General features: G+C 46.4%; 1 protein-coding gene and 1 pseudogene across 1 annotated transcript; both read left to right on the top strand.

Moving 5' to 3' along the window:
• Positions 1–6,781: 6,781 nt before the first annotated feature.
• Positions 6,782–7,735, top strand: LOC131081687 (taste receptor type 2 member 9-like). The gene has a single exon (XM_058020945.1). The coding sequence runs from the start codon at positions 6,782–6,784 to the stop codon at positions 7,733–7,735; it is 954 nt and encodes a 317-aa protein (XP_057876928.1).
• An 8,917-nt stretch (positions 7,736–16,652) lies between these two features.
• LOC131081509 (taste receptor type 2 member 9-like) lies at positions 16,653–17,619 on the top strand (annotated as a pseudogene).
• The last annotated feature ends 8,478 nt before the right edge of the window (positions 17,620–26,097 follow it).

Here is a 26,097-nt window from a genome sequence, read left to right as displayed (position 1 = left end):
GGCTTTTCCCACTGCACTCTGGCTCACTTACAGCCCCAGGATGTTGGGTTTTGTGCAAGGTGAAGCATGGAATGAAGCCACAGCTTCATCTCACAGTAACCCACAGGCAGATGTACAGGGTGCCCGGGCCAGGAGCTGCAGCTGGGGGCCTGTGGGGTCTCAACCAGGGGAGGTCAAGGCTGTCCCATGCTGGGAAAAGCCAATTCCAGGCACTCCAATGGTCCCAACACTGGACATTGCTCTTCTCATCAGCGACCATTGTGGCTCCTCTGGTAAAAGAGAAGACCTGAAGGCCTGCAAGCCATGGGAGGCAGCCATGCTGGAGCAGGAGAAAAATGAAGGAGACAACTTTTTATGTTAAAAATATACATTTCAAACTCTTTAAACTAATATGAGTAGGAGATAAATGAATTTATATTTGCATTTCATTAAAACAGCTCTTGGAATAACATCAGTAGCAAAGTCATTTAGACCATGTACATTCACTGGATGCAAAAGGACAGTAATCATGCTACAAACCCACCACAAAAATATTGATTTTCACTGATTGAACCAACTGAATAAAACAACAGCTTAATCTCAAATTTGGTATATGTTTCCCTCTGCTGAGGCCCTGTGCTGGGGCACATATTATGGGCTGTATGAGTGTCTGGCAGTGGCTGACAGCTCAGTGTGAACACGCTGAGCCCTGTCACTCCCCAGAGGTGGTCACTGAGCCACAAAGAGCGAGGCAGGAACGGCCCCGGGGAGCTCAGGGGCTGCAGAGCCCCCTGCCCACTGCAGCCCTGCGTGTCCTCTGTGCCCCACTGCCTGCAAGGACAGGATTGCCTGCTCTGTGGGACTGCTCTCCTGGCCTGGCTGACCTGGAGATGAGCTTGGCTTTTCCCATGCACTCTGGCTCAGTGAAACACCCAGACAACAGGCTTTGCTCTCAGTCCAGGAAACAGCTTGAGGAGTCAGGAGTGGAGGAGACAACTTGTTAAGAGCTGACTGCAGCCACTATTCTACTTGCCCCTGTGCTGCTTTTAGGGAGGTGCTGGGGATGAAGGAAGGAATGAGCCTCAGATGAAAGGGGTGTGGAGGGAGTGCAATAAAGTTTTCCATTTCTTCCTCCTTATCCTGCTATATTTTCCATATTTAAATGAATGAAATTCATTTTCCTGATGTCAAATGCACTGTGTCCCTGACAGTAACTGGTGAGTGATCTCCCTGCCATTATCTTGAAACATGAGTTTTTCCATCCTCTTTTTCACCCCTGCGCTTCCTGTTGGTGAGAGAGAAGGAACAGTTCAAGTGTCGTGGTGAGGGAGAACTCAGATGCTCAATATGAATGATCAGCAAGCTTCATTTATTGATGAGAGCATCAGGTATTTATGCACAATAAATAATAAGCTCATACATATTCTGTTAGCCAAGTATTCTATTGCTTATACTATAGATATCAGCTCCTCTCTTACTTCCTCACTCCTTACGATTTACATCTTCTTTTTCTCATGTCTCTCTCTCAACTACAGCACCTTGTTATCGCACCACAGCTATGCTCAAGGACACAGTGTCCTTGCAGCCCTCAGGGACTCAGATTAGCTGGGTCCGGTACTTTCCCAATTCTTGGTCAGCTATCCAAAGCATGTCTACGTGGCCTTTGTCACGCAGCCATTCCTTCACAATTCCCCTGTTTGCTTTTTTCACAGGCAATGTTTGATTAAATGCAACAGATATCATCCTTCAGGCAGCATTGCAGGTTTAGGCAGTCCGGGCTTCAGGGCTCCCATACTATGCATCTGATCATTGACGTCACGTAGATCATGCCGGAGCCAATATTTGCCAGATTTCTTTTTGATGACAAAAATAGGAGTATTCCAAGGACTAACAGATAGCCGGAGATGTCCTTGTTCAAACTGTTCCTGTACCAGCTTGTGTGCCTGAATGAGACTTTCTCCTTTTAAAGGCCATTGCTCAACCCACACCGGCTCCTCTGTTTTCCATCAGAGTGGGATCGGGAAAGTCCTTGCAATGGCCATCCCTGTAAAGGGAGATCTGTGGTAAGGACCATTCCCAACTGTGCCAACACATCGCGGCTCAGCAAGGCATGGACACCCTCAGGGAGCAGTATTACAGAAACTGTACAGGTGACAGTCTTTCCCTCCATAATAATTTTCAGCAGAGGGGATTTCCATGCAAGCATGAGTCCTCCTACTCCTGTGAATGTAGAGTTTGCTTCGTGGGTGGGCCACTGGGGTGGCCATTTCTGCGTCCCTATGATGCTGACGTCTGCGCCGGTATCTAAGAGTGCAATCAGGGTGATGGTTTGATCCTGATACTGGACGTCAATATGTTTTTTAGGACGATGCTTTAAGTCCACTGTTAACAATGCCATTGTTCCTGTGGAACCAAAACTACCTTCACCACGTCGCTGCTCGCCAAGTGGTAAAGTTTTTCTGGTTAATTGACGCAAGGGGAACAATTGAGCAATTCGCAATCTGGCCGGAATGAACAATGGCGGGAATAGCTTTGGCGCCATTGTTTGTATTTCACCTGTATAATTGGCATCGATTAGTCCAACAACAATAGTAAGTCCCAATATGCTGGCAGACGAGCGTCCAATCAATAAAGCTCCCACTGGTTGTCTGCCTGCTGTAACAGGCCATTTGACCCCCGTTTGGATACAGTGTGGCTTGCAGTCTATTACGGTACAGTCTACTGAGGCTGCCAGGTCCAAACCGAGGCTCCCTCTTGTTGCGGGGCAGAGGGAGGAGGCACTTGTGCTGGGAAGGTGCTCGGGTTCTGGGCCGCCATTTGTGTCGGACTGGGGCGACCCCTCCCGCTGGGCTTCCCGTTTCCCGAGGCACGCCAGCAGGCTGACTCCTTGTGTGTGTTGGACTTGCAGCGCCAGCACCACACAGCTCTCATTGTACAATCCCGTTGCATATGGCCAGCAATTCCACAGCGGAACCATCGGAGTCGTGATAGTCCTTTTCCTTGTGGCCAATTGACTGACGTTTGCAAGGGGGCAAGGGCCGCCAACACCTGACTCTGTGTCGCCTGTGCCTGTTCTCTTAAACTACTTCCCAGTTCTCTCACTGCTTCCACTAACATAGCCTGTGGCCCCACCGGTACCTGAGCCATTAATTCCAAAGCCTCTTCAACAGTCCAGGTACCAGGGAGTGTGACAAGTATACTCCAAGTGGTGGGATTGCAATTTTGTATGGCACATTGCTTTAGTAGTGCTCCATGCATATATTCAGGTACCCCTGTTGTCTGGATAGCATTTGCCACTCTCTCAATAAACAACCCAAATTCTCTTCTCTTCCTTGTTTAATTCCCATATATGAGGGAATACCTCCTGGGGATTTCACCATATCGAGCCCCACCCGGGCTAACCTCATAGCCTCCCTCAGCTTCTTGGGCCCGATTAGTGCTTGCGCCTCTGTCCTTAGGTATGCCCCTAGCCCCATAAGCTCCCCTACAGTAACTCCATATAGCGGAACTCCTGGCTGTCTCAAGGTAGCCACAGACTCTTGATACGCAGCCTGCCAGTGATCATTAAATAACAATTGTTGATGCTGGGTAAGCACTAGCCTCATGAGGCTTTTAATAGCCGATGGCAACAGTATGTTTCCTCCCCACAAATAATTCAACATCTGGCGAGTGGGTCCTCCTTGTATACCACACTCACTTACAGTTGCACGGAGCTGTGCTAGCCACTTCCAATCTAAGGCAGTAATCGTTGCTTGCAAGCCTCCAGCAGGATTTGGGGCGCAAACCACCGGACAAGCTACTTCAAGTAAGGCATCAGCAGCTGCTGGATTGCCTGCGGCCATCACCTTTCCTGTTTTTTCGCCATGCCTTACGTCTTTCACTAGCAATTCGCACCGCCTCTGGGTCAAGCATTTCTTGTGTTCCTTCCCCGTCGTCCCCTCCAGCCAGAGCGTGGTGCCAATCCACCACTGCCAGCAGAGGCGCAGAAAGAACGGCTCAGGCGGTTGCTGCCAAGGCTGTACCCACTAGCAAATACACTGTGTTAGTTGCTGGGGGCAGGGGATAAGAGAACACAGACGTTGAGGCCCCGCTATTCTCACAAGGAACAGGCATTCCCAGTCAAGCGGAGGCTGCCTGAGCAGCCTTCTGCTCTGCCTGGTGTTGTTTTAGTGCATTAGAGACAATCCGCTAAGATTTAGACAACTTTTTTGCAGACTTGCAATCATCTAGCACAGCTTCCCATAACTTATTCCCAAACCAACGCCACTCTAAATACTCAAAGACCTGGTTGGGATCTACAAAGCACCCTTTTGCAACCCCATATTCAAGCAATCCCGGGAGCTCTTTTCCCAGGTCGATACCCTGTAATCCCTGCTTTTCTAAAACGCATTTAAAAAGATCATACACCGCTTGCCCCTCCACACCTTCTAACCTAGTCGTCAGCGCTGTTGCAGACCTTGCAAGACATCGGCGGCGCTTAGTCGGCTGAGACCCCTCACTAGGATCGCTCGGGGCGCGGAGTCCACTCTATCAGTTCCCGTGCTGCATCGGGACCGACACAGATACTGCGCAGACCGTGGCTTGCAGGTCCAAGCCCCTCATTAGAGTCCCTGTTCACGGCGCCATTATGTTGCGGTGAGGGAGAACTGGGACGTTCAATATGAGTGATCAGCAAGCTTAATTTATTGATGGGAGCATCAGATATTTATGCACAATAAATAATAAGCTCATACATATTCTGTTAGCCAAGTATTCTATTGCTTATACTATAGATATCAGCTCCTCTCTTACTTCCTCACTCCTTACGACTTACATCTTCTTTTTCTCATGTCTCTCTCTCAACTACAGCACCTTGTTATCGCACCACAGCTATGCTCAAGGACACAGTGTCCTTGCAGCCCTCAGAGACTCAGATTAGCTGGGTCTGGTACTTTCCCAATTCTTGGTCAGCTATCCAGAGCTGACGTGGCCTTTGTCATATAGCCATTCCTCCACACTCAATGGAGTTCTGGCTGCTCCCTGAGCGCAACACATCACAGTAAGTGAAACACGAAATAGTGCCAGCATATACAAAGCAGAACCTGATTTAGTCACTTGTACCAGCAGCTCAGGTCCAAAGGCAGATTGTAAGCAGTTGTGCTGGATAAATCTCTCCTGTGAAAGGCCTTGAAAGGATAGAAACAGTCACACATCCCTAATTCCCCTGCTACTGCTGCACATGCACTTCATGCTTTAACCTGAAAGCCACAGTTGATTATACAAAAAAAGCCCTGGAAGATCCATCTCATTCCCTACATCCAGTGCAGCATCCCTCCCAACCCCACATGCCACAAGACTCAGCAGGCAAAACCCAGAACCTTGCACATGTTACCACACAAACACCACAGTCCCAGTGAACCATGCTGGCTTCCGTTCCTCCATTTCCCCATGAAACCCTTGAGAATGTGACAGCCAGCACAGAATCCCTGTCTGTCCTGTGCACCAGCCCCACTCAGCTGGCACTGCAGGGGACAGGGTGTCCATCAGCACAGCCACCCTGCACAGCCCATGGGCACAGATGCAGGATGTGCCCAGCCTGGAGAAGCTGACACATGACAGGTGCCAGAACTCAATGGGAATGGCAGCCCAGTGTTGGCTTAATATGGAAAATCTGCTCTGGGTCACATTCCAAGTCTTTATGGTGGCCAATCAATGCAATTAGGAGCATGTGATATGAATATTCATGTAACATCCTGCTGGCTGTTCTATCCCACAGAAAACATGACTATCATCATTTGGAAGAGAGAAAATGCTGGGGGTTCATTTCCTGTAGCCATAGAGCTCTTGCTTGGGCTTTCATTTTTCCGGCCTCCACCACAGCATTAGATGAGATTTCCTTGGTTGCTGTGGTTCTGATGTGCAAGGCCAAATGGGACAGGTCCTGCATTACCCCAAAAGGCATGGGGAATCCATGCCCCACAGAGCTTAACACAACTTGCCGGGGAAAAACCTCACAACTTTCAGGGTCTAAATTCATTTGGAAGCTTTAGGGCACTGCAGTGTGGGGGAAAGTCAGCATGGAGCCATCTTAGGAAGCCTTCACTTTCCCAAGCAGATGAGATGGGAAGCCTGGCACAACTGGCACAGGGAATGGTCCCAGTTTTTTACCCTTTCCCTCCACATGCTCCAAATTACATTTGTAAAAAGTAAGCCATTATTTTCTTGGCTCCTATCACCTGCCCCAATATGGGGTCCCTCACTTACACTTATGGCAATGCCATTGGAAAAACAAACATCGATTTCAATGCCTGTGAAGCATCAAAATACACTCCAGTATTACAGCTTCTGGACTCAATGTACCAGCATCCAGACTCTCAGACTGAAAAGGACACTGAGTCCCCTGACATGCTGAGCACAGCCAGGGCTCTGCATGATCATCATAGGCAAAAAAGGGACCCAGAAGAACCCAGATCCTGAAGCCTGACACTGATCAAACAGGGATCAGTATCAAAATCATAACACTCTCCACCACAGAAAAACATCTCCGCTGTTTGTGACACCCAGCACAGCCTCCCAAGCCAACATTCAAATAGTCAAGAGCGGCCCCGGGTAAGGGGATACCCAGCACATTTACATCCCTGCACCTGCCCTGTGCCCACAGCAGCGGCACCAAAATCCCCCCCAGCAGCAGCAGCAGCAGCAGCAGCTCTATAAAGCTCCTGTTGCCATCCCTGACACTCCACCAAGAGCAGCCACTGACCTGCCTCAGGCTCTGCAGCCACAGCCCCCTTGGCCAGCACAGCTCTGATCACCAGCTCGCACCATGGAAGCTTGTCACCCTCCACAGCAATTCAATGTCACTGCATATGCAGCCACAGCTGTGGCCATAATCACCCTGGAGGCATTTGCAGGCATGTGGATCAATGCTTTCATCGTTTGTGTGCTTTGCATTGCCTGGGTCAAGAAGAAAACCCTGAACTCTAATGAGAAGATCTTGCTGCTGCTGGGATGCTCCAGGATTTCCTCTTTGTGCTTCACATGGATATATCGCTTCCTTTCAATGATTTATCCCCATATCCTTCATGTTCAAACCATATGTCAACTACTTAGATCTCTGGCAACCCTTTTTAATTATTCCAACTTGTGGGTCTCAGCCTGTCTTTGTGGTTTTTACTGCATAAAAATTGCCAATTTCAGGAACAGCTTCTTCATCTACCTGAAAGTAAAAGTTGACAGGATGGTGCCCTGGCTCTTGTTGGGGTCAGAGATTTTAGCCTTGGCTATTAGTATCTTTACCTATGTCCTCAGTGAATCTCTGCAGATGAACAACATCACTTTCACAGGTCAAGAAATTTTTTGGGAAGTAACTATCAGAAAGAATAAACATCTTTTCTCTTCTCATTTTCTTGCTGGCCTTGTGTTTGCTGCCTCATTCCTGGTGGTCACCTTTTCTGCTGTTTTCCTTCTCTTTTCCCTCTGGAGACACAAACGCACGATGCAGACAAACTCCATGAAGGACCTCAGCGTGGATGCCCACATCAGAGCCATGAAATCTGTCCTCTCCTTCTTAGTTATGTACAGCATCAACTTTGTATGTTTGATGTTGAAAATAATTTATGCCACAAAGAAAGAAAATATAATGAAACTCCTTATATACATGTATCTGTTTGCTTTTCCAGGTGTTCATTCCCTTATTCTGATTTTCAGTAATCCCAAGCTGGAAAAGGCATTGCTAAAGATTCTCTCCTGTGTGAAGTGTGAGGGTTTTATCAAGTAGGAATTGTGATATTAGCTGGAGTCCATTCAAATCGTTCATCTGTTATAGGAGAAAACAAGTAATTGAATTTCTGATGCAGGTCTTCACGCAGAGTAGATGATACTGATGTTCACTCTTCAACATGCAAATTATTAAAATTTTATTTGTATCTTTTGAGCTAAATTATTATGAGCTAAATATGTTATTATCATATTTAGATTTAGCAAAATCTTTAAAAAATATTTTTATATTAACAAAGTCATTTAGCCCTGATGGTAGGAATGATGCCTATGCCATTGTGTGGTGAAGGGATTAATGTGGGCATGAGAGTCTGCTGGTGGGGTGATGGATCATCAGGCAGAGCCCCTTTACCTCTGCCTGGGCCCAGTGGAAGAGGGAGTGATGCTAATTGAGTGTTCAGCCCCTGCCCAAGACTCACAGCCTTTGCAATCCCAACCCTGGCTATCCCTCATCTCCACAGCAGCTGGCTGCCCACCCCCATTCACCATGGCAGCAAGGAGGTATTTTGACTGCAGCCTCACCTGCATTTCTCCCAAAAGGATCGATTTGGCATTTCAAATCCTGCCTGGCAGAGGATGGGAATATGACCCCACTGTGCAGACAGGACAGCAGGATTGCTTTGCTCTCCTCCCCAAAGCAGGGAACACCTCTTGGTTAAGATTTGCTATTTTGATGGTGTCAGATTGTACCCTGGTGAAATTCTGTTCATAGGCCTACCTGGTGGTGAAGTTGAGCTTAATGAATTACCCACTGCTCTTCCTTATTTGCTTCTGTATTCCTTAATATATTTAGAGCTAGGTTAGAGTGTATTTCTTAGTGGCAATTCTCAATTTGTATTTCTACAATAAAATGCATGAGTTGTGATTCTGTGACTCTGAAAGTTCTTATTGAACATGACAGGACTTACATGTTGAATTTGTCAGAATCAGAAATTCAACTGAACTGCACCCATGTCTTTTGATCACTGAGGACCAGCAAGGGCTTTCTTTTGTGCCAGTTTTCTACACTCTAAATAGAACAGTAAAATGTGCAAGACTGGAACACCAACTGGATGTATAAAATAGAATAACAATACTGCCAACCTGCCACAAATGTTTTGGTATTGACAGAATGAAATGGCTGCAATGAAGAGGTTTCTCTCTATTTTGGTTTACCTTTCCTTCTGCTGTGGCCCTGTGCTGTGGCACATATTATGGGCTGTATGAGTGCCTGGCAGTGGCTGACAGCTCAGTGTGAACACGCTGAGCCCTGTCACTCCCCAGAGGTGGTCACTGAGCCACAAAGAGCGAGGCAGGAACGGCCCCGGGGAGCTCAGGGGCTGCAGAGCCCCCTGCCCACTGCAGCCCTGCGTGTCCTCTGTGCCCCACTGCCTGCAAGGACAGGATTGCCTGCTCTGTGGGACTGCTCTCCTGGCCTGGCTGACCTGGAGATGAGCTTGGCTTTTCCCACTGCACTCTGGCTCAGTGAAACACCCAGACAACAGGCTTTGCTCTCAGTCAGGGAAACACCTTGAGGATTCAGGAGTGTTGGAGACAACTTGTTAAGAGCTGACTGCAGCCACTATTCTACTTGCCCCTGTGCTGCTTTTAGGGAGGTGCTGGGGATGAAGGAGGGAAGTTGAGCCTCAGATGATAGGGGTGTGGGGGGAGTGGCATCAAGTTTTCCATTTCTTCCTCATTATCTTGCTCTATTTTTTATGTTTAAATGAATGAAATTCATTTTCCTGATGTCATATACATTTTGTCCCTGACAGTAACTGGTGAGTGATCTCCCTGCTGTTATTACGAACCCTGAGTGTTCCCACCGTTTTTTTCATCCCTGCCCTTCCTGTGGGTGAGAGAGTAGGAAGAGCTCAGTGGAGTTCTGGCTGCTCCCTGAGGGCAACCCATCACAGTAGGTGAAACATGAAATAGTGCCAACAAATACAAAACAAAACCTGAATCGGTCACTTCTACCAGCAGCTCAGGTCCAGAGGCAGACTGTAAGCATCTGTGGTGGACACATCTCACCAGGGAAAGGCCTTGAAAGGACAGAAACAGCCACAAAACCCCTCTTCCCCATGGCTGCTCCTCCTGCACTTCATCATTTTATCTGATAATCCTGTCTAGTTTCACAGGAAAACCCTGGAAGATTCATCTGATTCCCTACATCCAGTGCAACATCCATCCCTCCCAACCTCACATCCCACAAGACTCAGCAGGCAAAATCCAGCACCTTGCACATGTTGCCACACAAAACACCACACGAAGTCCCAAAAAACAACACTGCAGATCCATTCTTCCATCCCCATGAAACCCCTGAGAATGTGACAGCCAGCACAGAATCCCTGTCTGTCCTGTGCACCAGCCCCACTCAGCTGGCACTGCAGGGGACAGGGTGTCCATCAGCACAGCCACCCTGCACAGCCCATGGGCACAGATGCAGGATGTGCCCAGCCTGGAGAAGCTGACACATGACAGGTGCCAGAACTCAATGGGAATGGCAGCCCAGTGTTGGCTTAATATGGAAAATCTGCTCTGGGTCACATTCCAAGTCTTTATGGTGGCCAATCAACGTAATTAGGAGCATGTGATATGAATATTCATGTAACATCCTGCTGGCTGTTCTATCCCACAGAAAACATGGCTATCATCATTTGGAAGAGAGAAAATGCTGGGGGTTCATTTCCTGTAGCCATAGAGCTCTTGCTTGGGGTTTCATTTTTCTTGCTTCCACCACAGCATCAGATGAAATCCCCTGGGTTGCTGTGGTCCTGAAATGTTATTTCATTTTAAGAAGGGAAACAAAATCTTGCTATTTCCATGGGGATCAATTGGGCAAGCTTTGCTCCACATCCCTGCATCCAATGGCATCCGATGCCTTTTGATGGCTGTCAGTTTGATGAAGATTTTTTTTTTTTTTCAAGTATCCATGCCTTGTCCCTCATATCTTCCCCTCAAAGTTGTGTCATGTGGGGGGATAGAATGTAAGAAAATAAAGATAGTGCAGAAGGTAATCTCACCCCAGAGGATTTGTAGCTGTACTAACTACCAAAGATTAAGAACAGGCCTGCCCTTAACAGGCCTGCCCAGACTGCAGCTGCGACTAGCAAGGATGAGTGCTATAACAGAGTGATATAACAGAGCTTAGCTGATTGTGAGGAGATCTGTTTTATGTTGGCTGTTCTGTTGCGGAGAAGGAATCTGTGCTGTGGGGAGCTGCCCATGAGAATTAGCCTAGAAACTATGGAACTTTTGCAGTAATATAAAAATAATTGGTGATCTTGTGGTGATTCGGGTAGAGGACTGCAGAGAGAACTCTAAAGACATTATCCCATGGTGGTTGTGAAAAAAGGAATTAAATATTAAGTGACATCATCTTGAGGGGTTTTAGGAAAATGACTGCAGACCTATGAGCACTAAGATGGTGGAGCTAGGCAAACCAGGAGCCTTGGAGCTAAGCAGACAGACTAAGAGCCTAAAAACCTAGATGAGTCATAGCCAAGCAGACCTGGGAGCCTAGAAGTCTGGACAATGTATGAGATACCACCCCTAAGAAGAAGAGTGCTGGATATGAGGAGTGGACACTACACACTTTGCTTATTTCGTGTGTTGGAGTGAGCCCCACACCCCCTTCCAAGGTATGGCTGCAGTCCAGAGGGGACCCAGGGCGGTGCTGCGTTCCCTCTGAATGGCAGAGTGTGCAGCAGGACACAGGAGTGGCGTGACAGAAGTGGCAAATGGCATGGCCAGAGCAGCAGCCAGTGCCTCAGCAGTGGCATGGCCCCTGAGGAGTACAGGGGGAGGTTTGCTAAGTCACTGCTGCATGAGCACTGGAACAAAAGCAAAATGGAGCTCTCAGAGGCAGAGTCAGAGCTGCACAGACAACATATAAGAGAAGCTCTCTAAAACTGTATAGTGGCCATTTCCACAGTAACTCAATGTGATTCGGGATTGGGCTGTAGGGAGAGGTGCAGCCGGAGATGGAGCCCAGCGTAGCACTGAGAGCAGCAGGGGATGCTGCCTGGTCCCGACCTGGCAGATTTTGACATCTGGGGTACAGTGAGCCACTGGGGACACAATGTGAAATAATATATCAAGTGAAGAACAGATTGTTTTATCTACATGGAAAACTGAGAGGCTTACAGTAACCAACTAATACAACAAAAAACTAAAAGAAAGGAGCAAATTATTGAAGCAGCAGTGGGAGCTGGGGACAGAGTAGCTCTACCATTCAATATGGTGTATTTTTTTGCTGGTAAAACACATGCATTTAGTGTGTGAATTACAACTCTTGATTTTTGATTGGGCATAAGTTTAAAAGTTTACATTCTGTAAGCATAAGTACACTCGACAGGTATTGGATTGATGTTGTTCAAGTTGTATAGCTATGTATAAAATGATGTAACTGTTGATTTGTTACTACCCTAATATATAGCCTTTAACTTATTCTTGTGGGTTGTCTTATAAGGTTGTACAGCTATTGATATTGTCTATATTCTAGAAGTGTAAGCATGCGGGTTTCTGATGGTACGTAATGTAAGTTTGGGTAATGAATCGAGATAAGCGCACAGACACATTCCAAAGATAAATGGAAATTGCACAGAAGATGATTGTACTGGGTTTACTATCTTTTGCAAAGGGCCCTGCAAAACACAGTAAACACAACATTAATCTATGAAAAGCCTTAGGGTGATGTTCTGGACTGTGAAAAGCAAAACTAAATCAGAACTTAGAAAGGTATGATCTTACTGCGGCATGTTGCCTGAACATCTGTACACTATTAGTCCTAAGTGAGATATATGAATACTTTATAATAAAAATTTACTCAAACATATCTTTCTAGAGATGCTACCACTTTGTAATTAAAAGGAAAGGGGGAATTGGGGGGGGGGGGATAGAATGTAAGAAAATATAGTGCTGCAGAAGGTAATCTTGCCCCTGAGGAGTTGCAGCTGTACTAACTACCAAAGATTAGGAACAGACCTGCCCTTGATACGCAGCAGCTAGTAAGGATGAGTGCTAGAAAAGAGTGGGTTAAGTGGTTGATAAGAGATCTGTTTTTTGTTGGCTGTGCTGTGAGGAGTTCCCATGAGAATGCACCAAGAAATTATGGAGCTTCTGAAATATGATAAAAAAATCCCTACCTCATTGATTTTTTCACCTGCTTTTGCAACATCTGAGAGGTTAGTTTTGACATGTTTTGGTCCATTGCACTGCACCTCATTTTCTCCCAGACCACTTTCTTGTAGTCACTAAAACTCCCAATTTTCTTTTTGATTTTCCGTCAATTGCATTTCTTTGCATCATACATCCGTTTCAGAATATTTGTAAGTCCTTTTCTCTTCCTGGGAGCTTTATGAATCAATTTTAGAAAGCTTTGGTCCATGTCCCTGCACTGAATGGCAAGCCAGGCCTTTTGATGGCTTTCATTGTTGCGAAGATTGATTTTTGATGGTTTTTTTTTTTGTTTTCAGTATCCATGCCATGTCCCTCATATCTTCCTCTCCAAGTTGTGTCTTCCGCCTTGACTTTTTACCCAGCTTTTGCAACATCCGTGAGCTTAGTTTTGGCATGTTTTGGTCCTTTGCACTGCAGTTGACTTCCTCACAGACCATTTTTTGAAGACACTAAATCTCCCGATTTTCGGGGTTTTTTGGGTTATTTTCAGTTGCATTTCATTTGATCATATCTCCTTTCTGGAGTGTTTGTAAGCTTTTCTTTTCGGGTTCACAAGATTCTGTTTCCCTTCCCAAAAGGAAATGTTATTTCCAAAGGAAATGTGCAAGGCCAAATGGGACAGGTCCTGTGCTAACCAAAAGTGCATGGTCAGTCCATGCCCTACAGAGTTTAATACAACTTGCCTGGGAAAAACCTGACAGCTTCCAGGGTCTAAATTCATTTGGAAGCTTTAGGGCACTGCAGTGTGAGGGAAACTCAGCATGGTGCCATCTTAGAAAGCCTTCACTTTCCCAAGCAGATGAGAACGCTGGCAAAGGGACTTGTCTCGATTTTTACCCTTTTACGTAATATTTTCCAAATTAAACTTGTAAAGAAATCCAGCTTTGATTTCTTGCTCCCATCACCTGGCCCGCTCTGGGGCTCATCAGTTTATGCTTAAGGCAATGCTATTGGAAGAACCAACATGGATTTCAATGCCTGTGAAGCATCAAAACAAACTCCACTTCTCCAGAATCTGGGGTGAACGTTGCAGCACCCAGACTCTCAGACTGAAAAGGACACTGAGTGCCCTGACCTGCTGAGCACAGCCAGGGCTCTGCATGATCATCATACGCAAAAAAGGGACCCAGAAGAACCCAGATCCTGAAGCCTGACACTGATCAAACAGGGATCAGTATCAAAATCAAAACACTCTCCACAGCAGAAAAACATCTCCGCTGTTTGTGACACCCAGCACAGCCCCCCCAAACCAACATTCAAATAGTCAAGAGTGGCCCCGGGTAAGGGGATACCCAGCACATTTACATCCCTGCACCTGCCCTGCGCCCACAGCAGCGGCACAAAAATCCCTGGAGTGCCTTCAGCTTAGGCATGGTATCCTGCTCCTCCATTTCACATCTGAAATTACAAGTCATGGATGTGAGGATGTTCACTGCTATGTTCAGCAATCAGGTAGAAAAGGGCTTGTGCCATGACACCCCTACCCACAGCACAAGGCAGAGAGCTTGAGTAAGTCGGTTTTGAGTAGGAAATGGCCCTGTCCTAGAAAGAAGTCAGCCCTTTAAGCTAAGCAACATACTTTTCTCTAAATAAATCAAAGTAGGAATCTGTACATAAGAGACAACATTGCAGAGGAAAAAGTACAGAGATCTTTTCTTGTTTAGAGAAGAAGGGCCCCAGAGCACTAATCCTTCACCTAACATAAATGAATGTTCTTTAACACTTTCTTTTAGGAAGGATTGTTGCTGACACCTACGCTGAACAGGACATACTGCTAGCAAAATAAGCATGTCTCAAGATACAGCATGTCAAGGCTGTTTTCACGGGCAAGCAAAGAGAATCAAAACACAGCATCAAGGCAATATTTCCATGTGTTTGGCAGTGGATGTGAGAAAGGAAGCAAAAAAATTACTCAAATGCAGAGCTGTCTGAGAAACACTTGGTTTTTAGTACCCTTAACTTTGAAATAACTCAAGAACCTAAAGCAGGTGTCTAAAGATAAGTCATTCTGAGAACATATGTTTGCTTTCCTAGGTATAGATGTATAGGGGGTCTCTAGGATGCCTTTTAGGCACTGTGCTAGGCTCTAAGGTCTCCCTGGAGCTCTCTCTTCTCCAGACTGAACAGCCCCAGCTCTCAGCCTGTCTCCACAGCAGAGGGACTCCAGCACCAGTTGCATTTTGTCCTCTCTGGAGGGCAGTGGAGGCACATTATTCCATTGGCTGCAGTTCTGGGAAAAACTTGGTGATGGGAAAAGCTGCTGCTCTTCCACTCTGGGAAGTACAGCAGGTGCCTTTTGGTCTCTTACTCGATGTTGTATGAAGTGCCCAAAATTGCTGTGCATCAGTATTCCCACACCCAAGGGCAGATCCACCCTGGATTCCTTGACACAGGCACTACCTGGTGTCACTAAATGCAGGTAATACCTTTTCTTAATCTGCTTCCATTGGTTTTAACTCCACTGTAACACAGAGAAACTCAGACACAGAAATGTACTGCAATGTATGTCCTACAAAAACAAATGTCTCTTGAGCTGGAAAAACTGTCATATAAAACTGGCACCAAGCACATATTTAATTAAAAAATTACCCATGAAGCTTCCCAATTTTTAGGTAAGTCTACTTTTGCAGGGCTTGAAATCAACACAAGACTGAACTTGTCAAATACTTACAGGTTCACAAATCCAGCTTTCAGGTCTGAAATACACAGCAGAGGAAAACGACAGCAGTTGCTCTGTTTTAAAAGTATTATAAATACTTGTAACTCTAGATAGAAAAAAATAATAAGTGTATATTAAAAATAGAAGCATATATAAACATATCTTTGTGAATGAAAGAGCAGAAGATGGTTAGCAAAATTCCCTGACTGGAGTAATTTTGGCAAAGGTCACATAAGATAATATTTCATTAGATAAACTGAAAGTGCTTAACTGAAGCATCTTTACAAAATAAATTGTATAAACAAGCAGGCTTTTGGACATCCAGGGCATTGTTCAGGTACCACTGGAAAATTTGATTGCATGTTATAATGTAATCTGAAATGTTGTCAGCTTGGAGCTCAGGGCCAGTAAAACAGGAGAGAAACATTTGATTTTAAAAGGAATGTACTATTTATTTTTAGTCCTGTATAATTCAAAACTTAAAATAGTGTCTAAAATCAGATGGCAGCAAAGATTATGCCCTGAACTACTTTACGTAGAAAATATCTACAGATTCCCTTGGCCTGTACTGAGGTCAGACTAGTAGGAAGAGAAAAGACACAAAGAGTAGAGCAGATCAATATGAATGTTTTTCAGAATATGATTCCCTGACTTAATTACTCATCTCACTGCCCTGGATGTGCTTTGCTCAGTGCAAACCCCACTCTGAGAGATCATCAATGGTGAAAAAGGGACAGAAGAACCCAGATCCTGAAGCCTGACACTGATCAAAGAGGGAAAAGCCAAAACATCACAACACTCTCCACCACAGAAAAAGATCTCCGCTCTTTGCGACACCAGCACAGCCTCCCAAGCCAACATTCAAATAGTCAAGAGTGGCCCCGGGTAAGGGGATACCCAGCACATTTACATCCCTGCACCTGCCCAGTGCCCACAGCAGCGGCACCAAAATCCCCCCCAGCAGCAGCAGCAGCAGCAGCAGCTCTATAAAGCTCCTGTTGCCATCCCTGACACTCCACCAAGAGCAGCCACTGACCTGCCTCAGGCTCTGCAGCCACAGCCCCCTTGGCCAGCACAGCTCTGATCACCAGCTCACACCATGGAAGCTTGTCACCCTCGACAGCAACCCAATGTCACTGCATATGCAGCCACAGCTGTGGCCATCATCACCCTGGAGGCATTTGCTGGCATGTGGATCAATGCTTTCATCGTTTGTGTGCTTTGCATTGCCTGGGTCCAAAAGAAAATGTGGAACTCTAATGAGAAGATCTTGCTGCTGTTGGGATGCTCCAGGATTTCCTACTTGTGCTTCTCATGGGTATCCCACTTCCTTTCAAAAATTTTTCCCAACTATCTTTATGCTTACACTATACTTCAACTACTTGCAATTTTTCAAACCTTTTCTAATTATTTGAACTTGTGGGGCTCAGCCTCTCTTTGTGGTTTCTACTGCATAAAAATTGCCAATTTCAGGAACAGCTTCTTCATCTACCTGAAAGGAAAAATTGACAGGATGGTGCCCTGGCTCTTATTGGGGTCAGAGATTGTAGCCTTGGCTATGGGCATTGTTATCTATGACCTCATGGAAACTGCGCAGAGTAGCAATCTAACTTTCACCTGCCAAGAAAACTTTTGGGAAGCAAGAATCAAAATGGATAAACATTTTTTCTCATCTTTTTTTCTCACTGGCTTTGGATATGCTGCCTCATTCCTGGCAGTCTTCTTTTCTGCTGTTTTCCTTCTCTTTTCCCTCTGGAGTTTCCCTCTGGAGACACAAGTGCACAATGCAGACAAGCTCCATGAAGGACCTCAGCATGGATGCCCACATCAGAGCCATGAAATCTGTCCTCTCCTTCTTAGTGATGTACAGCATCAATTTTGTATGTTTGATCTTGACAATAATTTATACCATGAAGGATGAAACTACCATGACACTTCTTATATCCATATATCTGTGTGCTTTTCCAGGTGTTCATTCCCTTATTCTAATTTTCTGTAATCCCAAGCTGGAAAAAGCAATGCTGAAGACTGTCTCCTGTGTGAAGTGTGAGTTTTTCATCAAGTAGGAACTGTGATAATAGCTAGAGCCCATGCAAAATGTTCATCTTTCTTTCTGTAGAAAACAAGTAATTGAATTTCTGATGCAGGTCTTCAGGCAGAGTAGATGATACTGATGTTCACGCTTCAACACCCAAGTTAGGAAAACTTAATTTGTATCTTTTGAGCTAAAACATTGTGAGCTAAATACATTATTCTCGTATGTAGATTTAGCTGAATCTTTGAGATATGTATTTTTTAACAAAGTAATTTAGCCCTGATGGTAGGAATAATGCCTCAGCCCCTGTGTGGTGAAGGGATTAATGTGGGCATGAGTGTCTGCTGGTGGGGTGATGGATCATCAGGCAGAGCCCCTTTACCTCTGCCTGGGCCCAGTGGAAGAGGGAGTGATGCTAATTGAGTGTTCAGCCCCTGCCCAAGACTCACAGCCTTTGCAATCCCAACCCTGGCTATCCCTCATCTCCACAGCAGCTGGCTGCCCACCCCCATTCACCATGGCAGCAAGGAGGTATTTTGACTGCAGCCTCACCTGCATTTCTCCCAAAAGGATCGATTTGGCATTTCAAATCCTGCCTGGCAGAGGATGGGAATATGACCCCACTGTGCAGACAGGACAGCAGGATTGCTTTGCTCTCCTCCCCAAAGCAGGGAACACCTCTTGGTTAAGATTTGCTCTTTTGACTCTGTTAGATTGTACCCCGGTGAAATTCTGTTCATAGGCCTACCTGGTGGTGAAGTTGAGCTTAATGAATTACGAACTGCTCTTCCTCATTTGCTTCTTTTTTCATACATATATATTTAGAGCTAGTCCAGTGAGTGCATTTATTAGTGGCAATTCCAAATTTCTATTTCTACAAAAAAATGCAATAGTTGTGATTCTATGAATCTGAAAGTTCTTATTGAACATGACAGGACTTACATGTTAAATTTGCCAGAATCAGAAATGCAACTGAGATGCACCCAATGCCTTTTGATCACTGAGGACCAGCAAGGGCTTTCTTTTCTGCCAAATTTCTACACTCTAAATGGAACAGTAAAATGTGCAAGACTGGAACACAAACTGGATGTAAAAAATGCAATACAATCCAGCCAACCAGCCACAAATGTTTTGGTATTCACAGAATGAAATGGCTGTAATGAAGAGATTTCTCTCTATTTTGGTTTACCTTTCCTTCTGCTGTGGCCCTGTGCTGTGGCACATATTATGGGCTGTATGAGTGCCTGGCAATGGCTGATAGCTCAGTGTGAACACGCTGAGCCCTGTCACTCCCCAGAGGAGGTCACTGAGCCACAAAGAGCGAGGCAGGAACGGCCCCGGGGAGCTCAGGGGCTGCAGAGCCCCCTGCCCACTGCAGCCCTGCGTGTCCTCTGTGCCCCACTGCCTGCAAGGACAGGATTGCCTGCTCTGTGGGACTGCTCTCCTGGCCTGGCTGACCTGGAGATGAGCTTGGCTTTTCCCACTGCACTCTGGCTCACTTACAGCCCCAGGAAGGTGGGTTTTGTGCAAGGTACAGCGTGGAATGAAGCCACAGCTTCATCTCACAGTGACCCACAGGCAGATGTACAGGGTGCCCGGGCCAGGAGCTGCAGCTGGGGGCCTGTGGGGTCTCAACCAGGGGAGGTCAAGGCTGTCCCATGCTGGGAAAAGCCAATTCCAGGCACTCCAATGGTCCCAACACTGGACACTGCTCATCTCATCAGCGAACATTGTGGCTCCTGTGGGAAAAGACAAGTTCTGAAGGACTGCAGGCCATGAGAGGGAGCCATGCTGCAGGAGGAGAAAAATGAAGGAGACAACGTTTTATGAACTGACAACAAGATTTCGTGTCCTCCTGTGCTTCTGAGGAGAGGAGGTGCTAGAGAATCTCTGAATGACTTAAATCAAGCCTGAGATTATTGGGGAGTGAAGATCACATATTCTAGTTGTGTGCATGTTCTACATCATCCTACTCTGTTTTCAACAGGCAATAAATTAAACTGGTTTTCTCTGTCTCAAGTCTGTTTTGTCTATGAGAATAATTGCAGAGTGATTCCCCTGTCTTTGTCTTGACTCATGAGCAGTTCCACCCTATTTGCCAGCCCTGTCCTATTCCAGAGTGAGAGTCAAGGAGTGACTGAGTGGGGCTCTGAGAGCTGCCCGAGGACAACTCCCCATTAGAGTGAAATGTGAAATAGTTCCAGTGGGGAGGAACACATTCAGTGCAGACAGCTCAGGGAGCAGCTGCAATGGGAGGGAGCTGCAGGCTGTGGGGAAGTGCTGGGAGTCCCAAGCATGGTGCCAGGCCTTGCACAGCAAAGGGCACAGGGACCTGTGGCACCAGCCAGCTGACAGGACACTCAAGACACCCCAGTCACCATGTGCACAGACAGGAAGGACACAAAATCCCAGGGATCCAATTGTTTGGCTCACCTCCTCAGAGGCACCCAGCTTGAGCTGCTTCTGTGCTACTGTGCCATGATTAAAGTGCTTGCAAGATCCAGAGGCCTGAGACTCCACTATGGGAAAGCCAGTGCCAAGCTGGAGAGGAAACCTGTTCTGGCTGTGAGCGTGGTGTGTGCAGGGAGTGGAGTGGGGCAGCTGCCCACGGTGAAGGGGCTTTGGTGCCTGCAGTGACAGTCTCTGGTGCTGGGGCGTGACTGTCAGAGGCCTCCTGGCTGGTGAGACAGGAAAGTTCCCTTCACCAGCATGAACAGAGCAGAACCTGAACTGGTCATTTCTTTTATCAGCTCACGCTCAGAGGGTCGTTTTACCTGACACCCAGTGCCAGGTGTGCATTTCTCATCTCCCCTGCAAAAAGCTTCCTCCCTGCTTCTGAAGTGAGAGTTACAACCATTTAGGCCTGAGCAACCTCTCAATCACTGCAGTATGACTTTTTCCAAAGACCATACATACTAGCAGGCTGCCTCACCAAACTACCCAACTCTCCTTAAACAGCAACTGCCCAGAAACGAGCAAACAAATAATTAAAGCTACTTGATAACATGCTAAACCACCTTCTGGGGCTAGGAGGCTTTTGGATTTGAATTTATATTTCCATAACAAGTTCATGATACCTGCCCTGAAGAGATTTCATTTTGCTTTCAGGATTCTGAAACAATTATGGCCATCTGCACATTGAAGGCCAGTTATGGATGCAATAGATTTTCTCAGAAGAAACTGAACAACTAACAGCCTAACCTGTTAGCTAACTAAGGGTAATACTCTTGGATTTCCTATAAAATGAAGTATTCTGGAGAGGGAAGATTTTCAGCCTTAACCAAACTCTGATGGAAGCAATGTGGGCTGTGTGTCATGTCCCTCAGATCCTAATAGAGCTGTGTGTCCTTCCATATGCATAAAATTAGCAGTCTGATGCATTTTGAGATGCACAAGGACATGCAAAAAATGCACATAAGCTGGTAGATACAATGCCCTGCAGAATCCTTCCCATTCTTCAGTAGTGCCAGAGGGCATGGATTTGAACAAAAAGCAGACTCCTGTCTTTCAAGCACCTGGTCCCTATTACCTTGATCTGAAAACTCAGCACTGGAGATTCTGATTTATATACACCTCTACTTTTTTAAGGTACTACATTCCTCATGCTGAGCTGATTCCAAGCCACAGTCACAGTGTGATCCTGCTATTGTAATATTTTATCCTGGTTCTGACCAGGACAGGGTTAATTTTTGCCAGGGTAATGTTTTTTTGTTAATTTTTTTATCATCTCCAGGTAGATGTTCAGGAGAGGGTTCAGTTCAGATGATACGGCAGTCAGGAAAGGGCAGGGCCAGCACTCAGGGGTTATTCTATGCCACCTCAATGACAGGGGGCAAGAGGAAAGCTCTGTCTTTCAGATCAAACAGGGATCAGTCTCAAAATCACAACATTCTCCACAGCAGAAAAACATCTCCACTGTTTGTGCCACCCAGCACAGCCCCCTAAACCAACATTCAAATAGTCAAGAGTGGCCCCGGGTAAGGGGATACCCAGCACATTTACATCCCTGCACCTGCCCTGTGCCCACAGCAGCAGCACCAAAATCCCCCCCAGCAGCAGCAGCAGCAGCAGCAGCTCTATAAAGCTCCTGTTGCCATCCCTGACACTCCACCAAGAGCAGCCACTGACCTGCCTCAGGCTCTGCTGCCACAGCCCCCTTGGCCAGCACAGCTCTGCTCCCCAGCTCACACCATGGAAGCTTGTCACCCTCCACAGTAATCCAATGTCACTTCATACGGGGCCACAACTGTGGCCATAATCACTATCTTGGTTTGAAAAGTCTGGTATCTGCTAAGGAAGGCATGAGCCTCTCTTGAAATGGAAAATGTAAACCCTCTCTCTCCAACTTATTATAATTTTGAAATTAAGCGGCTCTCAGGAAAAGATTGGGGAATCGGAATAGCAGTTCTTTACGAGGAAAATTAAAAATATAAATGGAAGTTACAAGAAAACCTACTCACTGAGTCAGAACATGACCTGACACCTTGTGGGGCAGGGTGTTGGTAGCAGCCTGGTGGAATGGTGGCTGCAGCCCTCCTGCAGTGACAGGTGTGGGTCTGTTGAAGCAGTGATCCTGTAGAAGGGTGTAGTTTTCTTCTGAAGGTGCAGTGGTGATTTAGATGGGCCTTGTCTTCCTCTGGGAATCCAGTGGGAAAAGGCTGCCTCTGGTGTTCCAAATGTCAGAGTATATCCAAGTAGGAATGCTTGGCTCCTCCCCCTGGCTGGAACATCTCTGAATTCAATTCTTGTCAATAACAAATTCATCTAGATCTGGTACATGACCTGGATGCAAAAGGGCAATAAGAGTACTGCAAACCTTCCTCAAACACTTTGGCATTTGCTGATTGAAAAATGACTGTACTCAGCATCAGGTTTATTTGTGCTTATGTTTCTATGTCTTTCTGGTGTGTCTCTGTTTTTTGCAATATTATCACTTCTAACACTGGGTAGGGAGGGTGCAACTTGAAAGACTGCAGCCTATGGTGACTCCATGTCAGAGCTGCCTGATCCTGAAGGACTGCAGCCCACGGATGGGATTCACACTTGAGCATGGAAGAAAGTGAGGAGGAAGGAATGGAAAACTTTTTATGGACTGATTGCAGCCCCCATTCCCTGTCCCCACACCATTGTGGCAGAGGATGTGGAGAAGCCAGGAATGTAAGAGTGAATTTTGATTTGTGCAGATGAAGGGGAAGGCAAAGGGTTCTAGTTTTATGTTTGTTGCTCATTATGCTACTCTATTATCAATAGCCAATAAAATAAATTCATTTTTCTCAAGTCTGTTTTCTACATGACAGTAAGACCTTCTATTCTCCCATTGGCCTATTGCAGAACAAGTTTAACACTGCTTCTTTGAAAGTGTGAGAACCGGGATGTTCTGCCATTCAGGCAAAAACACTGATTTCTTAGGCTGTTCATAAAAAAAGCCCAGGATCTCATTAGGCAGCAGCAGTTCCTGGGAGCAGACAGTAGCTCTGATAAGCTCAAGAGGAGCTGGGCCCAGGTGCTGCTCATCAAGGCCAAGGCCTAAGGAGCATTTCTCAGCTCACAGCCTGGAAAGGGGAGGGGGAAGCAGCACCTCAACCCCACTACCAAAAAAAGAGAGAGGCACCACCAGAGGCTACCAAAGAGACACAACACACTACTGCTTCCCTCTTTTAGTTCCAGTATTCTTTTGAGAAGAGGTGGTACAGATCTCCAGAAAACATGGCAGGTTTCTCTCAAGCTCTTCTTTTTTGAGTTCCCAGTCTTCATCTCTCTGGTCTAAGGGGGTTTCCTCTGTGGCAGTTCCTGCTCTCCACCTGTACAGCACAGACACAGCTACACTCACAGGGGACCCATCTGGGGGCTCAGGGCTTGTGTCTCAGTCTGGTCAAAACCCTGATGCCACCCACAATTGAGAAAGACCACAGTGTGTCCAGCATAGTGCAGCCCCAACCTCTCCTCACAGGGAGCGCCCGGGCCCCAGCCCTGCCTGCATCCAGACATGGACATTCCAAGTGTAAATCTTGCCAAGGAGAAGACCAACCCTTTCCTCCTCCTGCAGGGCTCTGATTTTGTAGGCACTCAGGGTTTATGGAGCTCTCTCCACAAGACCATCCAATATCAGGAAAAATCTTTCTTCTTTAATACAGCAGCTCTGTCCCACCAGTGCAATGCTGTGCTGGTGGAGGGCATGGAGCAAAGTCAGAGGTTTGACTCAGATGCACTGCTGCACCATGTCAGGTTACTATACTTTTTTTTTTGTGAATTTAAAACAGTGCCAAATTAGGTGAAAACAAGAAGGGAGGATGCTCTGAATTATTTTACTTGCAAAATATCTGCATTTCCTCCCTGCTTGTAGTGAGCTGGGTCTGTTAAGAAGAGATAAGGCAGGAAGGGTGCAGGATATCAGCATGCAGGTTCTTGAGATAAGGATTTCCTGGCCTCATTATCTGGATGGAGATCTCAGCCAGATTCACTGATAGCAGTTCAGTCTGCCACTCCTCAGCATCTGGGTTATCACCAGGGCACATTTGGAACATCAGCTGGGGCAGAGCTGCACTGCTCAGGCTGGCCAGCAGTAACACAGCCATAACTCCATTGAAAATGGTACACAGGCAGCCTGGAGATCTGGAAAAAGCAGGCTTTATCTAAGGCAAGTCATACAGGGATTCCACAACAAAAAAAATCTTATTTCCCAGGCTGTCACCTGAGATAGGGGCAATGGGAAATTTTTCTCCGTGGGAACTGTTTCTCAGAGCATTCTTCTCCAGTTGTTAAGGACATAAACATTACATTGTGCATTGAAGTTGATACACAGCAGTAATGGAATGGGCCAGAATTTAGGCAATGATTCACCTAACTAGCCAGCTAACTAAGGCTAATCATCTGGGATTCCCCATGTCATAAAGGGAGAAAGAAACTCATTCTGGAGAGGAAAGCAGCTCTGCCTGAACAAGCACAGATGGTACCAATTCATTATTTGTATGACGTGACTCAGATGCCAATACAGCTGTGTGTCCATCCAGACACACAAAAACAGGAGTCTTGTGCCATTTGAGATGCACAAGGGCATCCAAAATATGCTCATGGGTGGGAGATACAAAGTGTTGGATAACCCTTCCTCTTCTCAAAATATACTGGAGGAGGTGGATTTGAACCAGCAGAAAACACCTGCGTGTCAAGCACCTGATTCGTATCTTTATGCTTGAAAATTCAGCATTGGAGACTCTGATTTTATAGCATTATTTTTCTAAGGTGAAATATTCCCCACAAAGAGTTGAGGCCAGGTCTCAACCATGGTATTGTGTTGCAATTTAATTTACCTAATTAAAATTTTCATTTAATATCTCTGCACAAGATCAGTCCCAGCACAGTCAGTTCATATTCACATTCCTGTTTTAATAGAAATAACTACCATACACCTCCCAAACACATGGGAAGAAGAAAGAATGAAGGGAAGGGAAGGGAAGGGAAGGGAAGGGAAGGGAAGGGAAGGGAAGGGAAGGGAAGGGAAGGGAAGGGAAGGGAAGGGAAGGGAAGGGAAGGGAAGGGAAGGGAAGGGAAGGGAAGGGAAGGGAAGGGAAGGGAAGGGAAGGGAAGGGAAGGGAAGGGAAGGGAAGGGAAGGGAAGGGAAGGGAAGGGAAGGGAAGGGAAGGGAAGGGAAGGAGGGAGGGAGGGAGGGAGGGAGGGAAGGAGGGAAGGAAGGAAGGAAGGAAGGAAGGAAGGAAGGAAGGAAGGAAGGAAGGAAGGAAGGAAGGAAGGAAGGAAGGAAGGAAGGAAGGAAGGAAGGAAGGAAGGAAGGAAGGAAGGAAGGAAGGAAGGAAGGAAGGAAGGAAGGAAGGAAGGAAGGAAGGAAGGAAGGAAGGAAGGAAGGAAGGAAGGAAGGAAGGAAGGAAGGAAGGAAGGAAGGAAGGAAGGAAGGAAGGAAATTGCCTATCCTATAGTATGTTTTTCTGCTATCAGCAAAACCATAGAGGAAACCCACATCAAAGCAAAAGGCAGACAACAGGAATATCAGGAAATTAAAATTCCGTCAAGCCAATGCTTTGCCCACCATCATTATAAGAAATAACAAAATAAAGAATAGTTTTGAATTAACACATCCAAAACTGAATTCTTTATTGGAGGTTATGAAGGGAAAGAAAAACCCAGATCCTGAAGCCTGACACTGATCAAACAGGAATCAGTATTAAAATCAAAACACTCTGCTCCGTAGAAAAACATCTCCGCTCTTTGTGACACCCAGCACAGACCCCCCCAACCAACATTCAAATAGTCAAGAGTGGCCCCAGGTAAGGGGATACCCAGCACATTTACATCCCTGCACCTGCCCTGCACCCACAGCAGCGGCACCAAAATCCCCCCCAGCAGCAGCAGCAGCAGCAGCAGCAGCAGCAGCAGCTCTATAAAGCTCCTGTTGCCATCCCTGACACTCCACCAAGAGCAGCCACTGACCTGCCTCAGGCTCTGCTGCCACAGCCCCCTTGGCCAGCACAGCTCTGATCACCAGCTCGCACCATGGAAG

The sequence above is a fragment of the Melospiza georgiana genome, chromosome 3, assembly GCF_028018845.1.
Source record: "Melospiza georgiana isolate bMelGeo1 chromosome 3, bMelGeo1.pri, whole genome shotgun sequence".
Taxonomy (NCBI): Eukaryota; Metazoa; Chordata; class Aves; order Passeriformes; family Passerellidae; genus Melospiza; species Melospiza georgiana.
This window is presented reverse-complemented; position numbering and strand designations above follow the sequence as displayed.